Source organism: Glossina fuscipes, unplaced genomic scaffold, assembly GCF_014805625.2.
Source record: "Glossina fuscipes isolate IAEA_lab_2018 unplaced genomic scaffold, Yale_Gfus_2 1, whole genome shotgun sequence".
NCBI classification, from domain to species: domain Eukaryota; kingdom Metazoa; phylum Arthropoda; class Insecta; order Diptera; family Glossinidae; genus Glossina; species Glossina fuscipes.
Genome location: NW_023998415.1, coordinates 2,895,661 through 2,921,953, shown reverse-complemented (window position 1 = coordinate 2,921,953; position 26,293 = coordinate 2,895,661). Strand labels below are relative to the sequence as shown.

The 26,293-nt window shown below is 34.8% G+C and overlaps 1 protein-coding gene across 2 annotated transcripts in view; it reads left to right on the top strand.

Moving 5' to 3' along the window:
* Nucleotides 1-26,293, top strand: part of LOC119631417 (arginine kinase) — a 74,183-nt gene that overhangs the window by 2,677 nt on the left and 45,213 nt on the right. For both annotated transcript variants that reach the window (XM_038023592.1, XM_038023593.1), the window contains exons 2-3: nt 2,265-2,312; nt 11,796-12,377. In XM_038023592.1, coding sequence (XP_037879520.1) covers nt 2,269-2,312; nt 11,796-12,377 — 626 coding nt within the window. In that variant the 5' untranslated portion in view covers nt 2,265-2,268. The remainder of the gene's footprint in view (nt 1-2,264; nt 2,313-11,795; nt 12,378-26,293) is intronic.

Here is a 26,293-nt window from a genome sequence, read left to right as displayed (position 1 = left end):
CACACACACACACACACACACACACACACACACACACACACACACAATGTAGAGATTCTAATAGTAGATAGAAAAGGCCAACTGCATTGGCTAGTGGGTGGTTATTGGACCGTTAAACATTGATTAGGACTCTCTGATATGTGTAGACAGACGTTTTACTATTAAATTGAAATCTTTGTTGCTTTTCAGAAAATTAATTAAAGGCGAACAAATGCTTTAATAGTTGGGAAATTAAAATTCTTATTGAAAATTGGCTGCAACTACAATAACATCTGACGATGATAATATTAGAAGCGGCAACTCATACAAAAACAACAACAAAAACACTAACAACACCAACAAGAACAAGAACAACAATAACAATACAAAAGCTAAATAAAACTTAATTAAATGTGAATATGGTTTAAATGATTGACTGCAATAGGCATGATTGAAATTGTAAAACGGGCATAAACGACCTATAGTCAAGTAGTTAGCGAAGCGAATGAAATATCATTTCACTTTGTATGCTTCTAGGTGCATTGTTTCAATAGTTTGGAGCACAACAAGCTAAAAATAAACCTTGAATATACCGGTATGCCGTAATCACTTTTCCCCATTCGGTGCGCGTGTGTGTTTCATTGAATTCGCAGACACTGAATTAAAAACGTATTTGCTGTCATTTCGTTGATTTTTTATTTATTTTATCTGTTTTTTTTGTTTTTTTTTTTCATATTTTATTTACTCTCTTGCTAGAAGAGGAACATACCTAGCTAAGGCAAATTGAGATTTTAGGCAAAACGCTTACATCGAATACGGATGCACTGTAATAGCTGACTACCGGTGAAGTTTGCTCAGGCAAAAGTCGATAGGGAGACAAGACATTGCGATAATAAGGAGCTTCGAGGATATAAGAGCTCTAAGAGAATATCTCGTGATAACCTATGCCGTAATCGCAATGGCTTGAGAGATGAAGGAGAAGATTCGAAAAAGATTTGCCGAAGAATAAATGCATTTTATTTCATTAATTTTCACGACTTCACTATTACGCCGCGAAGTCGCTGAATAGACTGATTAGAGGACATTAGTAGGCGATCATAAGATGCCTAGACTATCAACCATGCAAGGTACATGGCAGTATTTTTGAGCTTTCAGGAAAAACGAAAGGGACCTATCCCCTTCCCCCAAACGCACGCCCATACATAAACACATAATAGTTATATACATTCCATTTACAGAAATCGAAGGGGTCAGTTCATTTAACCCGAGGAGTTAACAGGCGGATATATATATATATATATATATATATATATATGTACATTGTTTTATCCAATCAGTTCCATTAAGAATATATATAATGTACGGAATGCACTCAAGTCCCCTTTGATGCGGCACTTTTATTATGCGATCTTCATATAACGCGAAGCGAAACTTGGGAGAGTTCTTTCATAACTCGCCTCCCTATCTCTCCTACCTTCGTTCAAGAACATTTCAAATGGCTTCACCAATTTATCTACGACTGGCATTATTAAGTGTGCTAAGTTGTTATTGTTCAGTTTTATAGGTTATTCTCCCATCCTGATTCCAAGGAAATTGCGTCAAAATTACATTGCATTCTCTTAAAATCTTATTTACTTCTGAGATTTGATATAAAGCGGCATGAATAAGTAACGCGTAACGCGGTATAATTTAATCTGATTTGTGTCTGAATTCTAGATTTTTCTTAATACGGTTTCCGCAGAATATATTTACTCGGAATAATAGAATTAATTCCGAGTGACGGTGCGAAAGAATTAAGTAGGAGACAGTGGACGAGTGTATATGATGCACGCTTTCTATAAAAATTTAAAAAGTTTATTATATTGTTAAAATTCGAAGTGATAACACCTTTATGTGTAGTGGCCATGACACAGATAATCGGAGGTGTTATTATAATAAATGTTTAACACCTAGGCTTTACATTAGACAGTGCTACATCTTGTTTACTTCATCATCGTCTTTTCACATAAATTCCCCGATTTGAGAATCAAATAATTATATTTCTATGATGATTTATAAATAAATCATAGAAATTATATGAAAAGTCAACAAGATTAGTGTTGAATATCTTGTAGATAAGCAATTATATGAACAGACAAAAATAACTCTTGAAGAGAAAATAAATACAAATTTCATCCATGATTTCTCTCAACTGCTTTAGATAATTTGTATAAAATGCAAAAAAAAAAAAAACTTAATTTATATATATTTTCATTTTTATTTCTGTTTTTTTTTTCTATTCGTAGCAAAATGTTCGCCCTGTGGTATTTAACTTTTGCTATTGATGAAATGCGGTAAGTAGGCTTAACAAGCAAAAGTAATGTAATGAGTGAAAAATATTATTGAACACTCTGTGAAAGCTTTTTATTTGCAATTTAATTTTGTTTTTGCAAAAGTTCTTTTTCTCTTTTGTGTTCTCGCATATTGTAGCATATGTTGAGGAGGCAATCGTTAAAAAAATCTACTGTTCACATATGATGAGTGAAAGTGTATAGTGGAAAATTTTCATCAATTCAATTGAAAAGCTAGAAACTAAACTAATGCGTAGATTTCCTATAAAAAGATTTATCAAAATTATTTTTGTATAGCGGGAAGTTTGAATTATCCACTATTTCAATCTGATTTATAAAAATGAAGAACATTTTATGATTCGTTCGTATATCAATACCAGTTGGGCGATCAATACCATTTTTTCATTAAGTATTTGGATTGACCTCTGCAATCGGCTGCATACTATTATTGTCATTTTTCTTGCGAGTGCTTATTTGCAAAACTGGACCTGGAATTGTTTACCAGCCATATAATTTTCCAGTTTCGAAAGTCTGCGCAAATTTTTGCGACCCCGAACGCTTCCAATAGTAAGTTGGCGATTCGCAAGTCTCCAAATAGTATATGCCAGTGGCGCTATAAGATTTGCTAGATTTCTTCTTGCAGATTAGAACACAAGAAGGCTGCAAACTAAAATCCATAAGAGAATTTTTTGCTAAAGCCAGTTGTACGTATCAATGAAAGTCAATAATAAATTGAGTCTAAACATTATCTCAAGTAACCAACATCAAAAATTTTATAGGCTTTATTTTGCACAAGCGATGAGTTAAAACTTGCTCTTGCCTTAATTTATTTGGCTTGTAGTCTTCAATTGTGCAAATGCTACTTAAAATGACAACACTTTGCTTGTTCCGTTCTACTCTTTAAGCCTCCTTATTTAATGCCAAGATCAAAATTTCAATAGAATTGTACATAGGGAACACTGCTGATGCAAAAGCTAGTTACATAAGAGCTTATAAAATGGGAAAATTATATTTATAAAGCATGTTGTTCACCACCCGGACATGTCTATTGGTTATTGGGGAGTACTTTCACACGTTAATTTAATTAATAAGTTATTTATTAATTCAAATATTTTTCTTTCTTTGCTTTTTCTATGAGTTTCAACCGGCGGGTATTTAAAATTCGCTTCAAGTTTGTTACAATTTTCTCACATATCGTACGTGAGTGCTCTTGTTGTCAAGCAGAGTCTATCTCGCTTTTACCCAAGCTTTAACTCTGGACGGATTCATTCTTTAATTGGATATTTGCTTATCAAATTTCGTTTACAACATTCGCAGTTTACATGGCCATATACAATACAACACGGCTTCTTAAAAGAAACTGACTCGTAAAGGTTTTGAAGTAAATTGAAATTGAGAAAAAGAAATTATAATAAGCAACTATTCGACCCCTTTTATCAGATATATACATATATATGCATATATATATATATATATATATATATATATACTAAAAATAAATTGAAGCAAACAATTTGAAAACAAACAAACTGTAAACTGTGACATATGAAATTGCGTCATCTTTTCATTTGATGATATATAAATCGTATGAAAATAATTATAATGTACTTTACACGTCAGTGAATCATTACCGTCTGTCTCTAATAAACAAAGTATTGCGGTAATTAATTGTGTTTGTATTAATTCTCATATTAAATATATGTTATTAGCAGATTTTCATGAATCTCGTTACTCGCTCCCAAAATACATATTTAATAAATTATTACGGTTAAATGCTCTTCTTATGTACTGCTAAAATTGTTAGCTTATTAGCACTTCAGCGAAAAAAGTAATAAATTATTATCTAATCGTTTCACGTATACAGATAACTAATAAAAACTCATCGTCTTCGTCATCGCCATCGTCATGTGATTGATAAATACTCTTTAGTTTCTTTTTTCATTCCGTTTGTATATGTATGCCCGAATATAATAACCAGTCATTGCAATAGAAGTGAGCTCGTGAAACACAAAAGCACTGTCTTTTAAAAAATTATACCCTGCACTATTTGTACAGGGTACAGGGTATGTTAAGTTTGTTCAGGCGTATGTAACACCCAGAAGGACTTAAGGTAAGCCCACCTTCACAATACACCGATCGATTCGAAATCATTTTCTTAATCTGCGTGTCTGTCCACATACTTTTGTGTTTAACACTGACCCAACCAAGCTTTCAACCAAGCACGAATGCTATTGCAAATAGTTTGGATCGGTTTCGTTTTTCGATCATGACTCCCTTTGAAAGGCGTGTTATGGAAGAAAATTGCAAATTCGCGAAATTTCACGACAAAAGTCGCGTAGGTAGTAGTATTTTGGCATTCTAAATTGGTGTAAAAAGCTTGGATTAGATGGGCCATTTATTTTGAACTCCCTCTTATGTAACTTTCGAAAACGAAAACTTGATGTGGTAAAAAAATCGAATTTGCAATATTTCACGACGGAAATTGATTCATAATAGTAATCTGGCAAAGAAATCAATCTTAGTGAGTTTGGACTACATAGGTCTACTTTTTAAATATCACAGCATATAATGATGCTTAGGGAATCTAAGCCCCTATATATGATATAAAAATTAAGCGGACCTAATATGAAGCACATGAGTCTATTTCTTGGACATCGACTTCATGTAATGTTTCCCTTGAATGGTATACCCTGCAGAAAACGGTTTAATTTTTAATATTTTATTGGTCAATAGTAGCAATTTAGCAGAAAAGTTAATAGCAAGAAATTTGAATCACATAGACGAATTTTTTAGACATGCCAGCCTCTCATGAAAAGCCAGCCCTTACATGGAGAGAAAGTCTAATTTTTTGTTTGCTAAATTTGGACGGCGTCATGTGTTGTTTCGGGCCTACTTCAATATGCGAGCTTTCATGGAAAGTATGCCTTCGCATGAAATTAATATGGGTGTAGGGTATCTATGGTCAGTTTTGCCCCTCCATAATAATCCACAATTATATTTGAATATGTAATATGAATGTTTGTTTGTACCTTTGATGTTATCTCAATGTAGATTGATCGTAGATTAACGTGAGAAGATTAGCGAGTTCCGAATCCATTAAAAATCTTACAAGTCATCTGAAAATTAATTTGTCAGGAAGTAACCTCAGAAATGGACGAAATAGAAGAAGAAAAAAAAAAAGGAAAAAGCAACACATTAGTCGAATAGGGCTCTCTCAATAGACATTGCTATTCTGGAGACGATTAGCCAAATTTAAGCTTCAATATTATAGGCGAAAAATTGCCAAAAAAACGGCCAAAAATTTTTTCGAGCCGTTCGCTTGATCCGCTTTTTCGTTTCATATATTCTTTCTTAAGTGAAATAGTTAAACGCTTCATTTTTGGTTCCAATATTTCAAAAGATACGAACTTCATTGCATAAAAAAAATATACTGGAGCTCATGGCAAAACTTCATATCGTTCGATATAATGTAACATTAGTTGGGAACAAATCGTTTGTAATATTGGCCGCCATCGTACACTCTTGATGAGTGTAGCTAAAAAAATTCTTTACTTATAAAATTACCTAATATGTCTCCCGACTGATACCCGTATGGTAGGTCCATATGATTTCTGAATAGTGTTAACCTTCGAACGATACGTGTGAAAATTTCATTATATCTCGATCATGAGTTTTTAAGTTACAGTAGCTAAAGTGTTCTTGTTGCTTTGGACGGGTTTCGTCGGTTACTGTCGAGCCAGCCAGCCAGCTGGCTGCCGATTTGACTCTGCAGCGTAATGATCAACGCCGAACCCGGGCGACCGGATTGTTCAGCATCATCGTTGTCCATACGGCTGTATATAAGATTAGCAAGCCACATACAGCATAAAGAACTATAACTCTGGAGAATGCCTCAAGAAATTTTGACACGATTCGCCAACGATACCGTATACGGGTCACACTGGTGCGCTCGAATGGTGGATTGGAAGCGACATCGCAGCGAGCATCGGTCGATTGAATTTCTTCTACTCAGCACATGAGGCACATGAAAACCAATCTGAATCTCGATATACTTATACCAATTGGTGGTTGATTATTCCCAAAAATATGTTACCAAATAATTAGTAATTGTTAAAACCCCGCCGATTATTCAACAAACAGTTCGACTGTTGTCTAAGGCCAAATTAAACTGGTCCACGTTGCTACTGCTTTAGGCAATAAAGTATAGTATAGCATAGTATAGGAAACAGCATGACACTAACTTCGCATGTAAACAAGTCAAAAATGCATGTTTGTGTAATTGGTTAAATTTATCGTTTGTTCATATTTTAGCTGAAAAATATAATAAATAAAAATATTAAAGGTTTTTACACTTCAATGTCAGATTTCGAACATTGTTAATTGAACTTGGGCTTAACAGGAGAAGCAAAGAGAGCAGTTATATTGAATTGAACGGAAGGAACGGAAGAGTGTATTTCAAGTTTATCTCTCCCGCATTTATTACTCAAAATGTCAATAAATAATTTTGTACAATTATGTGCGCAAGATTATCTGCATTTTGATTGCTTCAAACATTAGTTATCGGAAGGAGTTAGAGCACTAATAAAGCATATCTTAATCAACGATAAACTTGACAATACTTCGAAAACTTTTCTTCCTTTTTTTCAATATGACTGAATAAGCATGTTTCATATGCGGCATTCGTCATTTTTATTTGCACAAATCTCTTCCGAAATTTCCTACAAAAATTAATTCATTTAAAAAATGCTTTAGGTGAAAATTTCTAAACAAAAAGAAAAAAGAAAAATAAAATAAAAACAGATTTTCTTTTAAACCGATTCTCTCGCTATTACTGTGGCATCACTCTTTCTGATATCTAACGGCGGCAGCCGCATTTAATGCTTCATTCGTCGAAGCTCACGCGATAAATGTAAGCGTTAGCCAGCGCGTACCCACATCGCTATCTATCGAGCGAGTGAATATGGGCTTAACTCTACCTTCGGGCCAGGGCGAAATCTATCTAACACCTTAAATAATAAATCCTCCCGTGATTTTCAGCTAATCGTTGCCACCGCGAAATTTCTCTGTAGGAGACGTCTTGAGCGGTAACGACTCTGTCGCTGCCATACCCATATTCTGCAAATGATAAAAACTACGAGTAACTATTTTTCGCAAAACGACGCTCATAGCTCGGACTATGATACTTGTAGATTATCGGCAATATCGGTTCGGATTGTTCATACTTTATGCATTGCCATCTACCTTTTCTCCATATATTTTGAATGCACAAGAAAAAGTATCGACGCGACAAGGCCGTGTTCTCAGTCGCGAAATAGTCCACGCTGACTACCGTGGTGCACCGTGATGGACCTTTGAAGAGTTGTAAGAATCTTTGACCACTCTTAAGGCATAAGGAATTAGTATCTCCGTGATCTCAGCCACGCTACTGCTTCGGTGACCACCGAGATGCGCTCACGAACTTTTCAAGAACTGCGAGAATCTTTGACTATCGTACTAGCTGCCTTTGCAAGCTAGAAGTCTACAGACAAATATTTTTAGATAGGTCGCATAGCTTCTCCCTTGAGAGCTGGATCGAGAGTTAGAGGGAATTACCATAGTACAGACGCCTTTCCATGTTTCACGTCGACACTCGACCGTAAGTTCGACTCCATACGGTCCGTTGAGCGACATCTTCCAGTAAGCGCAACAATTCCAACAGTAGGAGACCTCACTACACCGCAATCTGATGCATCAGGTCTGTCTTCTCTCATGGGGATTATCACAGCTCCTTCGGTGCTGCCAAAAGGGGCGGTCAGCACCCAATATCGCTCCTGTCCTATAAATTATTTTATTAAGCCTTCGCTTTGAATCTTCCATAAAATACCGTAGCACTGAAATATATAACAAATTATAGAATGGAAACGTAAGCATTCTGTTGCGTAAGCATAAAATAAAAGTTATAGTGTTCGCACTGACACTATTCATTACACAACACGTATGCGTAATACCTTAATCGAAAAATAATAACGAAAACTGGTTGTCAAGACCAATTTGTCGTTTTGCATACATTTAATGTCTTTACTGTTCCGGCTGTCTGTTCTCATGCCATAAAAAAACCTAAAAAAAGTTAATATACTTTCTGTTGAAAGGTGAATGTTTCTTTCAAAGTGTTCACACTCAGTAATTAAAATTAATGATGTATTAAGAAGTTTTTCTGGGTTCAGGACAACAGTCCAGTTGAATTGTAGATAATTTGTATATTACTTGACAAGCAATAAACAACTGCTTAGCGCTTCTAACTGTGAACTAAATATGGTACAGATATGTATTCACTGAGATGCCCTTAACCTTTTTAACCCTAATGCTATAAAATGCAACCATAGTATGCGCTGCTACGTTGGTGTTGCAATCCCAGATTGGTGAGACTCTTTTTGTTTAATCGGGCGTGTGTCAGTTTAAATAAATTTTAGAGCAATCCTGCAGTGCTATTATAAGAGAAATGGAGGCCTATAAGTCACGCTTACATGCCATAGCTGAGCCTCTTTTTTTTTGAGTTGTGGGAGGCGTTCCATATTTTTGCTCACGGACACTCCTAGAAGAATTCCATTTAAAAGAAATTTCACGTACTTGCCCCTTATTGAATGTACGGACTCACGAAACCCTGGACTATTGAATAATTTATCTGAAATTTTCCAACGTAACAGATTAAGTTTAAGAAACAACTAACCTGACCTATGGATCATGGTAATCCCGACATCGATCATGCTGAACAGAGCAATGACCCGATTTCGGCACTTGTTTCAGAAAACATAAGAAAATGCACAAAGACGTTTTCAAAAACCGAAAAGATGAGATAGCTGACACCTTAAACTTATCAAGAAGGCAGTGTATTTACTTATATTGCGTGGGCATTTTCATCCATGAGAAAGCGTTCTTAAAACTAGGTGTTGCCCTTGCTCACTTTTGATAACAACGTCTCGATGACCTCGAGCGCTATTTGTCACTGTTTTAGGCGAAATAAAACCGATTGTTCCATTCAATATGTGATATTGGATCAAACGTTGATTCATCATTATATTCCAGAATCAACTCGGTAGCTAGACGGGTGGGCAGCCGTCCAAAGCGACAAGGAAGACTAGTGTCACTAAAACAAGTACAACTTGTAATCTCATTATCGAAACGTCATTAAATTTTGACACGTATTACTTAAAAAGATTATTACTACCCAGAAATCATATGGGTTAGGCGACAGTGTTGCCAAATGTATGTTAGACCGGAGACATATTGAGTCATGTGATACATTTTAATTTTTCCAATTACGCTTCTGATGTAATGACAAATTGCATAAAAATATGATTTGTAATATCGTTTATCAATTAAGTGATGACGCAAACTTCTTGGAACAGTGAAAACTTTTTTTGTATTTAAAGGAAAACACTGTGTTACTGACAAAGCGCAAAGCGTAAGATCTCCACCTTATGGGAAGACGATCCTTCCAATGAATTTCCAACTCTTTATTTGCTCTTATTTAAAAAAAGCTCTATTACTATGTGTCTGAGGATGAATCGAAACCTATTAACGCTGGAATGCCAGCAAATAATGTACTGTAATGTACTAGAGAGGTTTGTTGATCACACCATTCCCTTCGTTTCGAACGTCAACCTTGCACACTGATGGTGCATTCACATGATTGAAGAAGTGGACGTTCAAACCAAATTAAAACGAGTCCGCATAAGTTGCGTTCACTCTTCAAAACCGAAGAATATACATCTCTAAAAGTAAACAACGGTGTTTTTCCACGAGTGAATGACATTAAGCATCCATTGGAAGGGCGCTTTCAAGCTGAGTCTCCGACCTTTTTTCCTATAGTCCTGTAGTCCCTAAAAGGGTTACTGACCGACTAAGCTACTTGGAAAGCCTCCAAAATTAGTCTTTCAAAACCCATAACAACACATATTCGCATACTAGCTGCCAGGCATTATACGATATCTTGAAAGATTAATTTGTATTTTGGAACAGATTTGAACAAAAAAATGCAGCTCAACGCCATCAAATAACTTACGTAAATTTATGTGTTTGTTACTATGTAAACGAAGAGATAGATGAATACAAATATATTGAGGTCTCGCGACATCTGAGACACGAAAAGTTTCTGCTTTTCAATAGACGCTATTACCTCCTGAAAAAGATGAATATCACACTTGGGAATCCTGCTTGGACACAAGGTCTAAGACTTCATTCTTTCTTATCTAACTTACGCAATCAAAGGCTGAACATAATCTATCTAAGACACCGCGCAAACTTCCCTACAACAACCGAGAATATAACTCTTTTCCGGTCACTTACATACACACATTCATAAAAAATACTCATATTATCTAATTCGAGAATGTAGAAAAACATTTTTCATTCTTCTTCTGTCCTATAGTTTATTTATAAACCGTTTTTAATTTTTGATACGCTGTTCCCATTAATGTTTGAAGCTTTTACGAAATTAAAAATTCATTTGTATTCCAAATTAATCATTGACGAGGCTCATGTGAACTTTTGTAATTTTGCTTTGTTTTTTTTCTACCCTATCGTAAGTAAACAAATGACTTTTCCCATGCGTTTAAGTTATATTTAAAAAAACAACAATTGTAAATATTTTAAATAACTTGGATTTTTCAAAACAAACAACGAAATAAAAGCGAATATTAAGCACTTATTGCATATCATCTTTCAATTAAAGATGATAGTCTCAAAGGCGCCTAACGAAATATTCATGAATTCGCATTTTTTTTGGCAAAGCTATAAACGCATAAATCGCAGTCCCATCAACGTGTCGACGGACAAATAGAAAGACATGTACGCGGTCCGGCTTTCCGAGATTCGTACTTGGTCAAATCAGGAAAAGAATGCGCACACAGTCAAATAAAAGTCGAAACGGATGGACGGACAAACTTTATTCTCATTATTGAAAATTTCGTTGTTCGACTTCACTCTTCTTCCCTCTCTGTCGTCTTTCAAGCAATTGTATTGATGTGTGTCAATTGTGTACGTTAGAGGGAATATTGAATAAATCGAAAATTTTTTGACAGTCCTTTCGTGCGACGAACGAACGAACGAACGAACGAACGTAGGTCATGACAGAATTAGTATATCCTTAATATTGGGGTGATGGTGGTGTTGGCCATAAAAATGGAAAATTGCATAGCACAAACAAAAATAAAAGCAAACGCGCAAACACACACACGCATTGCAATATAACTGCACCTAATTTGTATTGTTCTTGCGACAAGCATCAATGGATTTCAATTTAATTAATTGCAACTAATAGAGGACGAAATGCACTTTGGGTGTAACGCGAGCAATAAAATGCGAAAACATTTATGCAATTAATTCTTTTCATTTTAAGTTCGAATTCAGTTTTACTTAATTATTTTATTGATTTATTTTTTTAATTTTATTATTTTACAACCGTTTATTGATTTTTTTGTTTTTTTTTTTTTTAAACTTTCAATTTAGCAAACGTTACGGTTGGACTTTTCTTGATATTTTCTATCCGAAAACTAAGACTGTTCCCCCGAATAATGTACTCGACAATAAGCCGACCGTTGTCGCACCGAAAGTGCCTGAGCCTGCAGCCAAACCGGCTACTACCACTGTAACAGTTACTTTAAAACCTACAAATAAGCCCACCCCAACAACACCAGCATCCGTTACTTCTCCAACACCCCAAAAACCCTCTTCTTTACCAACACAACAGCCGACAGCGACAAAACCCGAGATACCAGCACCGTTAGCGAAACCAAGCCCCGAACTCCCTACACCAGTCACTCCTGTTAGTGCTCCTGTTCTTCCTGTTGCTTCTACTATCCCTGCCAATACACCCGCAACACCGTTAGCTCCGTTTGCACCAAAAAAATCGAATCCCTTCTTGGAGAATGGTGACGCTTCCTTGAAAGATGCTTTGGACAAGAAACTTATGCAAGCTTCCGATACTGTGGAAACTGTGAAAAATGATCTTAAAAATGCTACCGCCAATTTTTTGAGCGGCGAATCATCTGCACCGTCGCCAACTAAAAATATCAAGCCATCGAAATCCAGGTAAGACAAACAACTTAACCAAATTACTCTCTACGACCTTTATCTTTTATATTTATTTAGCATTTATTGTTTTTATATTTTTGATTTCCATTCTTGCTTTTTTTTTTTTTTTTGGGCAGAAAATTACCGGAAAATTGAAAAAAAAGCAAAAAAAAAATCCTCAAGAAATTTTTTAATTTTGTCATAAAATATCATTCTTCTTTCGTTTTCTCTCTACACTATGACAAAACCCACAAGCAACTGAAAATTTTCTAATTATATACGAGTAAGTGCGGTACGTGTGCGTGCATATGCGAATGCACTTAGGGTATGCATAAGTTCAATAACCCCAGTGAGATGCTAAAAATTACACAATTTTTATGCATAATGATGATGATGATCATCATCAGAGGCAAATATATATAATGAAAAAGCCGGCAAATGGTAAAAATTGTCGCCAAGCAGCACAAACATTTCCTTTTTCTTTTTGGATTCCTTCGCTTTGCAACGTTCAGCTTTTTGATCAAATCTAAAATTAATTTAATTTCTTGGAGACCGAGCGAACGCGTTTAGCACAAGTTAGACGTGCTATACGCATTATGCATTCTATGCGCCAACGCATTTCAATCTTAATATAGATTTCTCCCGAAAGTAAGATGGGGTGCCTGCCTGCCATACTCTGTATGACCAAAAATTTTTGCTCGACTGCTGCTTAACTTTGTTTTTTTTTTACTTTTCTGAATAATTTCAAATGTCTCCTCATCGTCGCCGATTTTACGATTACCATTACAAGCAATTGGTATCGTTTTAAATGAAATGCTTGCAAAACCTATTTAAAGAACTGTTCGGAGAAGTAATTAAACTCTGGTGAATTTCATTTTTGATTTTGTTTTTTTTTCTCTGCCTTTCATTTATAATTTTCATTTTTCATAAAAGCGAAGAAGAACAAAATGAATGAGTGAGCGAAAAAAAGAACAATGTTAAAGTAATGCGAAAATAATTCTTGATGAAACAACTTTCATTTAATATATATCGAAGAGATTTCTATTTAATATTTGGCCATAATTTTTTTAAATATCCACCAAATTGCTGCAGGAAAGGAGTACAAGAACGTTTATTATATAGTTTTGTTCACTAAAAGTACCTATAAAAAAGATATCGGATATATTTAATATTGTGACCTCAGTGCGACATAGTCGCAGTTCTATTAAAAAATCATTAACAGAAGACAGGTTCAATAATTTTGTCATAATATTGCCTTGCTTCCCCTTCTTCCTTTTCGAAAGGGAAAACAAATAAAAGACGATCAAGCAGCAGAGCTTCTAACAATTTGTTTTCTTTCTTTTAAATACATATTCGGTTTACAATCTAGCCAAAAAGACGCTAAGTGAATGTTATACGAAGATGAGTAAAATAACAGAGGTTATTGTCCATAATGGACACCATATTACATTATGGATATGAACTGTATAAACTTGTAAAATTCATTAAAATAATTTAAAGGATAAAATTAAATTAATTCCTAAATGGAAGATCCATGATGCATGAAGTCTTCCAGAAGAGATATATTGCAAAAGGACTTATGCGATAGTTCATGTTGCGCATATCAATATTACTGTCATTACTCGGCTAATTTGGCTGCTCCGAATAGGTTGAAGGACACTCTTCTATAAAGTGCACCTATCTCTTCGATTAGCCGATAGGGTCTTTTGGTTTTTAACTCAAGTCGCTGGCGCTTACCTATAATCTCACCTATAATTTCATGTTAGCCTTTGCTTAGTAGTAGGGGCTCACATGTACAGTAATGCGCAGCAGTGTCAACGTACACAAGGATTAATTTTGATGATTTTAACCTTACTCTTCATAAGATAACAGTTCTCCAGCTAGTATTATTGAGTTATTCAATGTATGCCGACGCTAATCAGGGTGCGCTAAAAATTGCAATTTTCGACATTCATTACTTTTGCTCTTTGATTCGAAGAAAGCTGCTGCCGAAGATCACCGAACACTTTCAGAAGGTTGTGATGATGCTGCTCCAACACACTTCAATTATTGGTCTTGGTTCCGCCCAGCTTAAAAATGGTGATTTTTATGTCAATGACGAAGAACGCCCTGGAGGACCTAACGAAACTCGAAGTCAATGAATTGCAAGATTTATTGGACACCCACTCAGCTCGAACTTTCAAAAAACTTTCGAACAGCTTAGCAGTTGACGGGTGAACTGTCTCTTGACGTTCACACACATGGGATGGAGAAAAATCAACAAGGAAGGAAAATGGTGCTGATGCAAATTGACCGAAAATGCTATTTCGAATCGTTTGAACATCGCGATCTCATTGCTTGCCAGGCAAAAAAACAATACTTTTCTGGGGCCTATCGTAACTGGCGATGAAAAGTGACTCTACTACGACAATTCCAAGCGCGAAAAGTTCTAAATTAGTCCAGGAGAGCCATAACGTCTTGCTGTGCATGTGATGGCATTAGTAAAGTGTAGTGTATTACAAGCTGCTACTGCAGATGAAGAAATTGAATGATGTATTGTGGCAAAAAAGATCGACAGACACAAAGTCATCCTCTTGCATGACAGCGCCCGGCCACAAGTTGCAAGGGTTGTCAGGAATACACTGACTCGCAACTCGATTGGAAAGTTCTGCCGCACCCAGCGTACTTGCCAACAACAGCACCTTCCAATTACCACTTGTTCAATCCGATGCAGCATGCCTTAGCTGGCACGCGGTTACGAAATGCTGAACAAGGGGGGAAATGGCTCGATGATTGAATGGCAGTGTAGAAAATGATTGGAAACATTTTGGTTAATATATGTTGTACCAATTCGAGAAATAATCAAAATACATGCAAGCACCTAATAAATAAGTCAAGATATTTTATGCAGTTGTGAACAGGGGGGGGATAGAGGGGATATAATTGCCATTCGAAAATAATGAAGGAGAAGAACTCTTATTCAACGTAAACGTAATGTGCGTAGGGTTCCCAACATTTATTTTGATATTCCTTTGAGATGAATTTGTAGTTAGTGGGAAACATTAATGCAATCACTAGATGAAAATCCGATTATTGTCAACGCTTGGGAAATTTGAAATGCAAATTGCAGAAAATTTTAGACTTGCCATTTTATATATATGTATTCGATCTGCCAATTTCAATTTGAACTTACAAATGACAAATGGGGAAACTCTTACATGTCCTTCGAATTGAGAATTATTTCACACTATGATGTAAGTCGATTCACCTGTTTAGGTTTTGTTGAATAAGAAGCTGCACGTATAATACGTGGCTCTTTTCTCCCCGCATCTTATTTCACTTCATTTCGCACTGTAGACTGAACCATTCCTTTCATGCCTTTTTAAAAGATGCTTTTATCGATCCTTTCTAATTTTAACTAACGTATAATTTCAAAAGCTAACCAACAGATGTTCCCATTCGCCCAATCGTGAATCACTTCATTTAATCCTCGCCTGTTTTTGTTGCATCGTATGAGAACACTAGTCTTTTATACGTGGAATATACACAAATATTATCTAAGTCTTTTATGGACTTACAACTAATCACGGCGTTTAATGAAAGATAGGAATATTTTTGTGTGCCAGGAGTGCAAATTAATTTTATTTTTAGCTTTAGAAATAACAACAACTATTGGATTTGAAATAAATTTTCGATCCGCTTCAATGAAAATAATTTGGAAATTTTCTTTGTACCTCTGGGGCTTTTTCATTTACTCAACCGTGCTAAATGTCTATTATCTATGCATTCAAAAGCGCCTTTCCGCTAAAAGTGCACGCGTCAAGGTTTAGGTTTCGAATCGCGTTATTGCCACTTTCGAAATTTTGTATTTAAAAGACGGGACAAGCTTAACAAAGTATTTTTTTTACCGTGTACAGTGTTTCCGCAGCCAGGAATGTCTTATTAATGGATCGATTGAAAAAAAGATGAGACCATAAAAAAAGTTTAGAATATTTTCATTTCCGATGATTTCTATTGAATGATGAGACATTTTCTAGAAGTCTCGCAAACTTCCCATCTATAGCCTTTTTCTGACAGAGAACCAGACTTGTTCCGAGCGCTCAAAACCGGGAGACCGTACTCCTCTGTTACGTAAACGCTGTGTTATACTTTCACGAGATGAAGTCATGGTAAGTCATCCGAAAAAATTGTTTTCAACAAACAACTACCTTCTCCTTTTTGCTAAAGCTAAAGCTGCTCTTCGAAATTTCAGGTAATACTTACTGTATTTTACATTGAGAAAGAAAAACCAATGCCACAGCGACCCGGACAACTGAGCTTAGTTGCGAGTTTGCGAGTGCTCGTTTATTGTGTCGAAAAAGACTCTCATGATCGTTAGAAAGTCTTACCCAAAAAGTTTTGAACTCTCGAGTCAAATAAATCCTTACCCATACTACCTAAACCATATATTAATTCAATCATTTTTTTACTAATGGCATTTCTTGGACATTGATTGTCTTCGCCGTTCCTAGCATAACCGAATTTGCATACTTTGTATCTTTGTGTATCCATTTTGCGTTTCACAAGGAATTTACTCTTTGCAGGGTTTTCAATATTTCCCGTTAAATAATAACACTGCCACTCATTTTACTCAATTCCGTTCTTTCGAAAATGCATTGCAAAGTGAACCTGAACCAGTACTGGCATAACGCACGAAACCTTAAAATGTAATGATTTACATAATTCTCTCAATAGTAACAACAACAATGAAAAAAAATATATTCAGTCAACTTTTATACCAATCACCTCAAGACGGCAAAAAAGTAAAAGAATTAAATTTTCATGCTCTATATATAATATATATGAAGTAGAGGCGCGTGGGCGTTGTAGGCGTGGGCCTTGGAAAAGTTTAGGTTACATTCAAATTCCTTTGCAAATTTATAAGTGATATCTCCATTATATGCTTACTATACATTTGCGCGGATAGACAGACGGACAAATTTGAAACTGGCGAAGAATTTATGTGCTTTATAAGGGTTTTGAAGCTTGCTTTTGCACCTTAATAAAGGTATTGACAAAAAAATAAATTAAATTTTAGTACACAATAATATTGGGTAGGCTTGGGCAATTTTGTCTATTTTTGCACACGTGCAATATATGTTCAAATTACAGAATATGTGTTCAAATTCTTGGACATTTATTTGCTATAGCTTAGGACGAATGAGTAAAAAGCTACTATATATTATCCCTTTTCAAAAGCGGAGGTGTTCTCCGTTTACATGGTACTGCGGACGTGTCCGTCAATCATTTTCAGTAGCAGGCAGTAGGCAAGAACTTCCAATTGTTTTGCAAAATTTAAAGTCGACAGTTTCACTTTTGCGGCCAGAAGAATGTTTACAACAGGCATTACATAGGCGGATAGACGGACATGCTTAAATCGATTTAGAATTTGATGCTGATCGAGAGTAGATATACTTTGTGGGATCTCTGGTGCTTCCTTTTGGGCGTTACAAACGTTTTGACAAAATGAATATATTCCTCATCTTTCGGTGATGGGCATAAAAATATAGACACCTAATTGTCTAGTAGAGAGCAGGAAAGGTTTAAATATATGCCAGACTCATATTTTCCGCGTTGTGAGGTCATCTCGGTAGCGATTGCAAATATTAAAACATTCAAATATAGATAACAAGTATTTATTTGGCTTAAAGCAAATCTCTTCGTTAATTAAGTGAGATAGAAAGACTACGAAAGCACGGAAGATGAAATAAGTGCCTCTTCTCAGTTACTCAGTTACTTCTTTTATTTTTCTATAATTGTTTATATCGCTAATTTTAGCGTGGGCGACACAATACCCTACATAACGGAGACTTAAAATGTGATTACAAAAATTATTTTGTAGTTTTTCTCAACTCTTTTTCCCCCCCCCTTTCAGTTTATATCGTATAAACTATAAGATAAGTAATTAATGAAGATAGGAGAAAGCTATATTCGTTCGCTCTAAAGTGAATTTTGGATAGTTAACAACTAAACGCTGAGGTAGCATATATAAAATATATATTAATATATTTTTTTTGGCAAACTGATAGCGAGTTTTATTTTTTTATATATGGTTGCGGTAACCATACATAAATCCGATTCCGAAAGTTGTTAAAGAGTTTCAAGTTCGGGTTTTTCAGTCTTAACAATTGCATTTGAAATAGATAGACGAATCAGAGGTACTTTATAAGGGACTTGGGATAGACTAAATGTACAGTTAAACCCTTTTATTTATGCAATTAATTTCATGCGACTTATTTTTCTCGTGCGATTTGGTCTATGCAAATTGTTTTCATGCGATATGTGAGTACGCATGGAGATAGCGTGATAGGAAGAGAGGGGAAAAAGAATATGCGCGATTTTGAACTACGGTGATTCGTATTGAATTGTGTATGTGTTTCATATGCAATTCAATTTTTTATTTTATTTGGAAAGCATTTTCTCGTCATTTCGGAACATATTTCCTAAAAGGGACATTTGATGATGCCGCTCCACTCCAACGCATGAAACAGTTTATTCGTAATATGTTGTGAAAAATCATTTGTTATAGCTACTTATGAAGTTTCTAAATATTATTATTCCTGCGGTCCCCATATACCTGCGCACCAAGATAGAACTTAGTGTCTTAGATTTCTTTTCGGTTTTCCTTATATCTACGATTTCACAAAATAAATGAACCAAAGATTGGAACGGATGGTTAAATCGCCTCAGATCTTGTACGGTATCGCGAATACACATTTCTAAAAGAAAAACAAAGTAAAAAAAAAAGTAAATCAATAAATAAAACAAAGTTGGTACACTCCCAGCGTTTGATGATGGATAGGAAAACAAACTTTCTTTATAATGCCGCGCGCAATAGGTCGATAAATAAAATAGTTTTGTTAATTTTTAAAAGAAAATTTTGAAAAAAGAAAAAAATGTTGAGTTGCAGCCAATTTTACCACTTGTTTGTTTAGCATGATTTTTTGGCAGATGATCAAATATTATTTAATTATATATTTATTAAATATAGATATAGATACAGACATACACTATCCACGAATACTGGTACATATGCTTAACCGGTGTACGCAAACAAAGACTAGAATCATTTTTTTTATTTTTCTTTTTCCTTTTTATTTAATTTTTTGGCAAAAGTTTTTATGTATTTATATATATTTTTTATATCTGCCTGCCTGCATACACGATTCGTCTTCTATCACAATACATATCTGTTCACAAAATGTCAAGACGTTACTTATTTTATAGACATATAAAATTAGCAATAATAAGATTTTTTTCTTTTTTTCTTTTTTGATACAATATTTTGTAAAAAAATCAAAAATATTATGCATACATGCAAATAAACGCATATATGCAAAAATGTTATATGTATACGCGTTTGTACATGCGATTAGCTATACTTTATTTAAACTAAATCTTCCTTAAAATCAGAGATTATTTTCATTTAAATCAAAAAGAACTACAAGACTTTTTTCACACAAGCCACTCCTTCAAGAAAAATGCTATCAGATAGAAAATGAAAACTTTGTAAAATAATTTTTATTATTAATTAGTCGATATAGTAGATATTCGGTACATATTCTAAATCAGCAGAAATTTGAGACCATTCTACGGTCAAAAAGAAAAATCAAAAGGAAATTTTTAATGCTTTATGCAGAGACGCAAAACTATTCGCGATCGAGTCCATAATAGATCACTGTTTAGGAACAGAAGCAAAGAGCAACAATTTTGGTATCCAACACTTGCACATAGGAATAGTAGCGGTACATGTATATATCAAGAGTAAACATAGGTTAAGTGAATCACGGCCACCTATAATATTCGGATTAAATCAGTCCAGTATTTTGAATGAGCTTAACAAACCCCTAAACTTTCGACTGTCATTATATAGATTTTTAACTCAGAGTATGTGTGCTGCGCTCCGTTCGATATCCTGGCACAAAGGATTGAGTATTGCTGTTAAATATCGTTTTTTTTTTTTTTTTTTTTTTGAAAAAAATGTCTTCTCTCTGCGGCTTTATGTAATATTTAATATAAATCTGCTTGATTCCGTTGTATGAGCTTTTCATAATCGAAATCTTCTGTCAAGTATTTCTTCGTAGCTCTGTTCATATATATAAATGAACATGTCATCGACAATTCGTTGCATTGATTTGTTGTAATTCGCATCATATATATATATATATATATATATATATATATGATGCGCTTAGGAATGCAACCCTTACTATGCCCATATTTTCCTTTTAAACAGTTAGTCTTCGTTTTTATACCCTACGCCACTTGTGGTACGAGAATATATTAAGTTTCTGCGGATGTGTGCAACACCCACAAGGACTTGAAATAGAGCCACCGGCCGGTTAAAATGGTTGATCAGAATCAATTTCTGAATTGATCCAACGTTGTCTGTTCGTCTGTCCATCTGTCCGTTTCGCTTTCTAGTGTTCAACGTATAGGCCGCAATTTTTGATGAAACTTAATGCACCAAGGCTTCTTAGCTTTAGGACGCAAGCACTATTTCGTCCACTGCCCACATAACACCTTAATTACTTATGAAAAGTCTTCATATAAGGAATTAAGCGGCGGTGTAGGGTATTTCACGATGAGCAATGATCCACTACGCTGTTTTGACGTGTTCAATATAATATCGATTGAATTCTAAAATTGCTCTTGTGCGTGTTTTCTTTTCATTTTCTTTTATTTTCAATTTAATTAAACTTTAATTCAGAATAAATCTTTTATTTATTTTTTTTTCTGTTCAATTACTTGGCCTATCATCATACACAATGGAAAACTTTTGAAGGTCTTCCAAAAGTAACAAAGGTAAGGCTCCTAATGAATGCCAAAACTAAATTAAATACTTAAGGTTCGATAATAAATGAAAATAATGAAAACGTTTCGAATGCCGTTATTACACATTGACAAAGATAGCAAAAGGGGCTTTTATATAGATAGACACATCATGAAGGCAAATATATAATTTTGCCCGAGGTTAAGTAAGAAAAGATACAAATTCGTTTTTAGAACGTGTGAGAAACGAAGAGAGTTTCATTAGAATGAAGATTGTTTTGTTCTTTTCCATACCCTTCCAAAATCACGGACTCTTCTTCATTCTCTCTCCCCGTACGAAACTACCTTTTCTACTGCCTCTATCAAAAACAGAATCGCACGTTTCGCGATTTACGTGAAGCGAATTAATAGAGGGAAGCGCAAGTATTCATAACCAAGTCTCACATCTACTCAAGGATCGTCCCAATGAAGCTGCAGTAAAACATTTCAATTGTGACACGCTTTGAGATAAACTTAAACACTTGTGTAACCGGTCGGGACAGGTAATCCCTGTTAACGTATGGCCATCAATCGCTCAGAAACATATTCACGAGATCGAAAGTTATAGTCGCATATTGCTCCTCCTATATTAAGAAGGTGTGGGGGGAATATAAACAGATCACAATGGGGTATATTCATTTTGTCAAAATACACACATTCTTGATCAGCATCAAATTCTAAATCGATTTAAGCATGTCTGTCTGTCTATCTGTGTAAAAAGATTCTCATAATCGCAAAAATTACGACTATGGATTTCAAAGTTCGTAGAAACGTGGGAAATTCTTGCGCGCAAGTTTCCATTGAGAGTGAACCAAATCAGTCGAAGGATATGCCCATAGTATCACGTAAAGTGAGAACACATCTGTTGGTGTTGCACTCATTACGCCTAAACTATCGCAGACAATTCTCCAAAAATGTGGAGGCATATTCTATAGTCGATGCTGTAGTATCTATCCAATGTTATCAAAAGAGTATCAAAATTTCATTCATTTTTCAATACTTTTAGAAAGCGTAGAAACAAGCTTCAAAACTCCTTGTAAAGTGTATGAATTCTTGGGTAGTTTCATATTTGGAATTCACCTAAGCATGTCCCTCTGCTCAATTGTGTAGCAATTGTTGTAATTATTCTCCCGTTAGCGCAAATAAACATATCGATTAGAAGTTTGCGAAGGAATTTGAAAGTGACTTAAGCTTTTCAACCACCACGCGCCTACAGACGACAAAAAATGAGAAACGCTTTGCTCTCCGTGGTTTTTGCTCGTTACTCATAAACGACAACGATACGACACGATATAAATTTCCCCTGTCAATCTGAAAATAGAAGGAATCAGGCGCACTGTAGCATTATTGTAGCAGTTGTCGGACAACGGGGCTGGGCATAAAAGATTCGGTCACGACCGAACATAATTTTATTATATGTAGGTAAAACCTTTTGCACAGAATTGAGGGCAATTCCGATCAATTGCTTGGCCTTATGTAATCGGGCGAATGCTTTCCTCAAAATAACGGAAAAGGTGAATGCTATACATGATTTGAAATGGTTCTTCGCTTGTGGGTTAGTGCTAACTTTTCAATGAATTATACCTTTCATTAGCCTACGAAGGTTTAGTCGCCTACGATTTTTTTTTTTTCTTTGTTTTTTTTTTCAAATTTTAGGAAATGATATGTTCGATCGCCCATCTGCCATGTCAAACATTATTTAGTAAATTAAATATATTCAAGAGTATCTCTGAATTTGAATTATATTCAAATAAATTGAGGCTAAAAAAAAAAAGAAGAAAAGTTAATACTATCTTTAAATGGATGTGTATACACTGGCACGTTCACATCCATAGCAGATATTATCTGTTACTGTTTTTCTTCTAGTGAGAGAAAAGCTTTCCATTTCATTTACGTAATCTCTTTGTTAACGCAATAAGATGAATTGAGAAAAAAAATAAAATAAAACACACAAATGAAAACAAAAATTGTATTGCATAATAAAGAACAGTTAAGAAAGTTACACATGCTTATGCATGCAAATAAGTGAACATTTACATATGTAAGTCGTGCGATTGATGTATAAAATCTTCGTGTATTTAATATATAATATAACAATCATATAGACAACCAACACTTAATAACTAAGACCTCTATAGGCCGTTTATGACTAATTTCATTCATTTCATAATCATTTCGCATGGAACATGGAACGAACATGCTAAATTTTTCTAGCTACTAGAGGTGCTTTCATTTATTGTGAAAGTTAGGTGCAGTGCAAAGCGCATCGTCTTCTATTCACAGATGGTAAAAAAAAATTATCGCATGTATGTTGCTTTAGTAAAATGTTTGACTAAGACATTTGAACAAAACACTTGAACCTTGCGACGAGAGCCTATCGAAAAGCACGGTTAGTTTATTTTGAAGATGAACTCGTCATAATATCAGTTATTTTCTTTCCTGGCCAATCACAGAGGAGACTCGTTAAGAAACTTGGGCTCATTCGGGTCCTGCTAGCTTCTGTAAAAATTGCTATGATGGGACTTATTGCTGGAGTGGTATCGCTTTCAGGCATAAGAAGCGATATCATAACAAATTGTTTAGTGCGGGAGCATGTTGCCTCCCGGGGGCCTCTTTCTTTACCAATCACCACAAAGGTAACTTATATTAAAACATAACGTGAGAGTTTCTAATACTTGAACCATAAATGATCTTTTCCTCAACGATGGAGAGCGGCCCATGTGGCCTAACTAATTCGCCTTGCAGTTGCCGAACACATCATAGCTACAGCGAGTGGCTACTATCTGATTCAAAATCGTATTCAAAAAAGGGTTTTAAAGTCCATCGCTTGATAGTGTCGACATGACAGTTAACCGGTTGCCGCTTTTGTGCCCATTGCTTTCACTTGAAAATGATCCGCGACAGCTGACAATGGGATGTATTAAAGATCGGTACGTTAATTGCGGCTTGTGTTAATTGGGGCTTAAGAAAGTCCAACGACAAATGCAATCGATATGCATAGTGCAAAAAAAAAATATATAAAAAACCCTTTTCCGCTCCCTGTATAGTCTGGTGTAAAATACAATTATTATATTATATGTAGTGTGTGTATGGTTAAAAGAGTATTAAATTTTCATTTACGTTCCTTTGATAATTTTAAAAACATTTTTGGCACAAATTCAATATTTCACTATTTAGCTGTTGTCTCTTTTTCTCCTGTTGATGAATACAAATATGTGTTATCTGTTTCAAGTCAGTGCATATATATATATATATATATATGTGTGTGTGCATGTACATATGTATGCATAAATATTCATCTACATATGTATATATATATACGAATTTGTATATATATAAACACGTATTCTTATATATATACATATATATATATATAAACATGTATTCTTATATGTATATATATATATATATATATATATATATATATAAACATGCATTCTTTCGCAAAAACTCAGAAAGGTAAAGAAATCAACGTCAAGTTCAAGATTTTAAATTTTTATGCAAAATCTGTGTAAATCAATCTCTTGCACGCAGTATCTATGCATTATATAGTCATCAATGCAAGCATATGTATATACATGTGCATATATAAATACCTCTCATGATCAAAAATTTACAAATATACCATCGCCTTGCTCTGCACGATAAAATAAAAGTTTTCCTACTCAATTAATTTCGTTAATTGATCTTTTAATATGAAAAAGAAAACAATGGCTCTCTTATAGCAGGACAGAGTACACAAGGACATTTGAACCGTCTTTTACGGGCAGCGAGAAGATGTGGATTTCCCCTTTTTGAATAACTGCAAAATCTCTCTCTGTTTTTCTCTATCGTTTACTTTCGTTCTTGTCTTCAAAAGCGATGTCCAGGTGCTTAGAGCTAAAGATATTGCTGCAGGACCGGCGATATTTATCTTTAATCTGTAATTAAAACAGCAGACCTTAAGCCATTTATTTTATTCTATCTGCACAGTACCCACCTAAATTTCGTCATTTTCTTAAAACAAAACAGATCCGAATCTAACATAACCACCAGCCTTAGCTTCTGTCCAGCATTGACTATCTAAAAATCGCTTTCATATTTTTTAAAGCATAATCCGCCTTAACGTAATTCTCAGCCCATGCACCGGATAGTAATAGAGAATGAGGGCATGGCATTTAAGTTTTACCATGAATATTAACTAAGTTTGCGATCGATATCTGTTCTAGTTGATTAAAATGATTGCAAAACTCCACGAAACCCTCCCATAGATTCACATGGAGAGCATCCCATCAAAACATTCTAAACTTAAATCAAAAACTACCCACCTCCATGTATGCATGGGAAATTTAGTATACCTGTCCCCTGGGATATACAAATATGCAGCTAAAAAAAAAAGAAAAAAAGAAAAAGAATTTCCTATGAGAGACAAATAAGCGACAACGAACAACTAAATTATTATTAAATAAAAAGACAAAATATATATACGTACATATATACAAATAAATGAGCATATATAGGATTACGAGGAAAAAAGTACCGGGGAACAATAGTCAGTATAATGAATTGAATAGAAAATAAGTAAAACAGATCTGTTAACCCATTAGCGAACGAATATTACCCACCATTCAACACATTAGCAATTCATTAATCGTCACGATCCAAGGAATGTGGTTATGAAAAGTTAAAGAATATGAAAACCTTACTTAGTGAAATTTCATACATTCTTTCATACCGTATTAAACCATTGATTCGCTAAGCAAGCTAATAATGGCTTTCTTTCTACATTCATTATACGATTGCTTTCAAGTTTTTCCAATCAATTTCTTCCTGAAGTTGTAGAGAAAAATATTAAGACACATTTACATTTCTCTTCTTACCCATTTGGCCGCATCATAAGCTTCATCCGGTGAGACTCTGCCAAACTCTGATAATTTCAATAAATAAACTGATATAGATATATATATATATATATATTTCGATCATAATAATTTAACTACAAGTGTACCACCGTACAACAAATTGAGTTTACCTCCATCACTTTAGTAGGGTAGAAAAGAAAGAAAACCATACGAATGCAAAAATGTTCTTACTGCAGCGTATGTGAATGCGTCGCAATCACATGC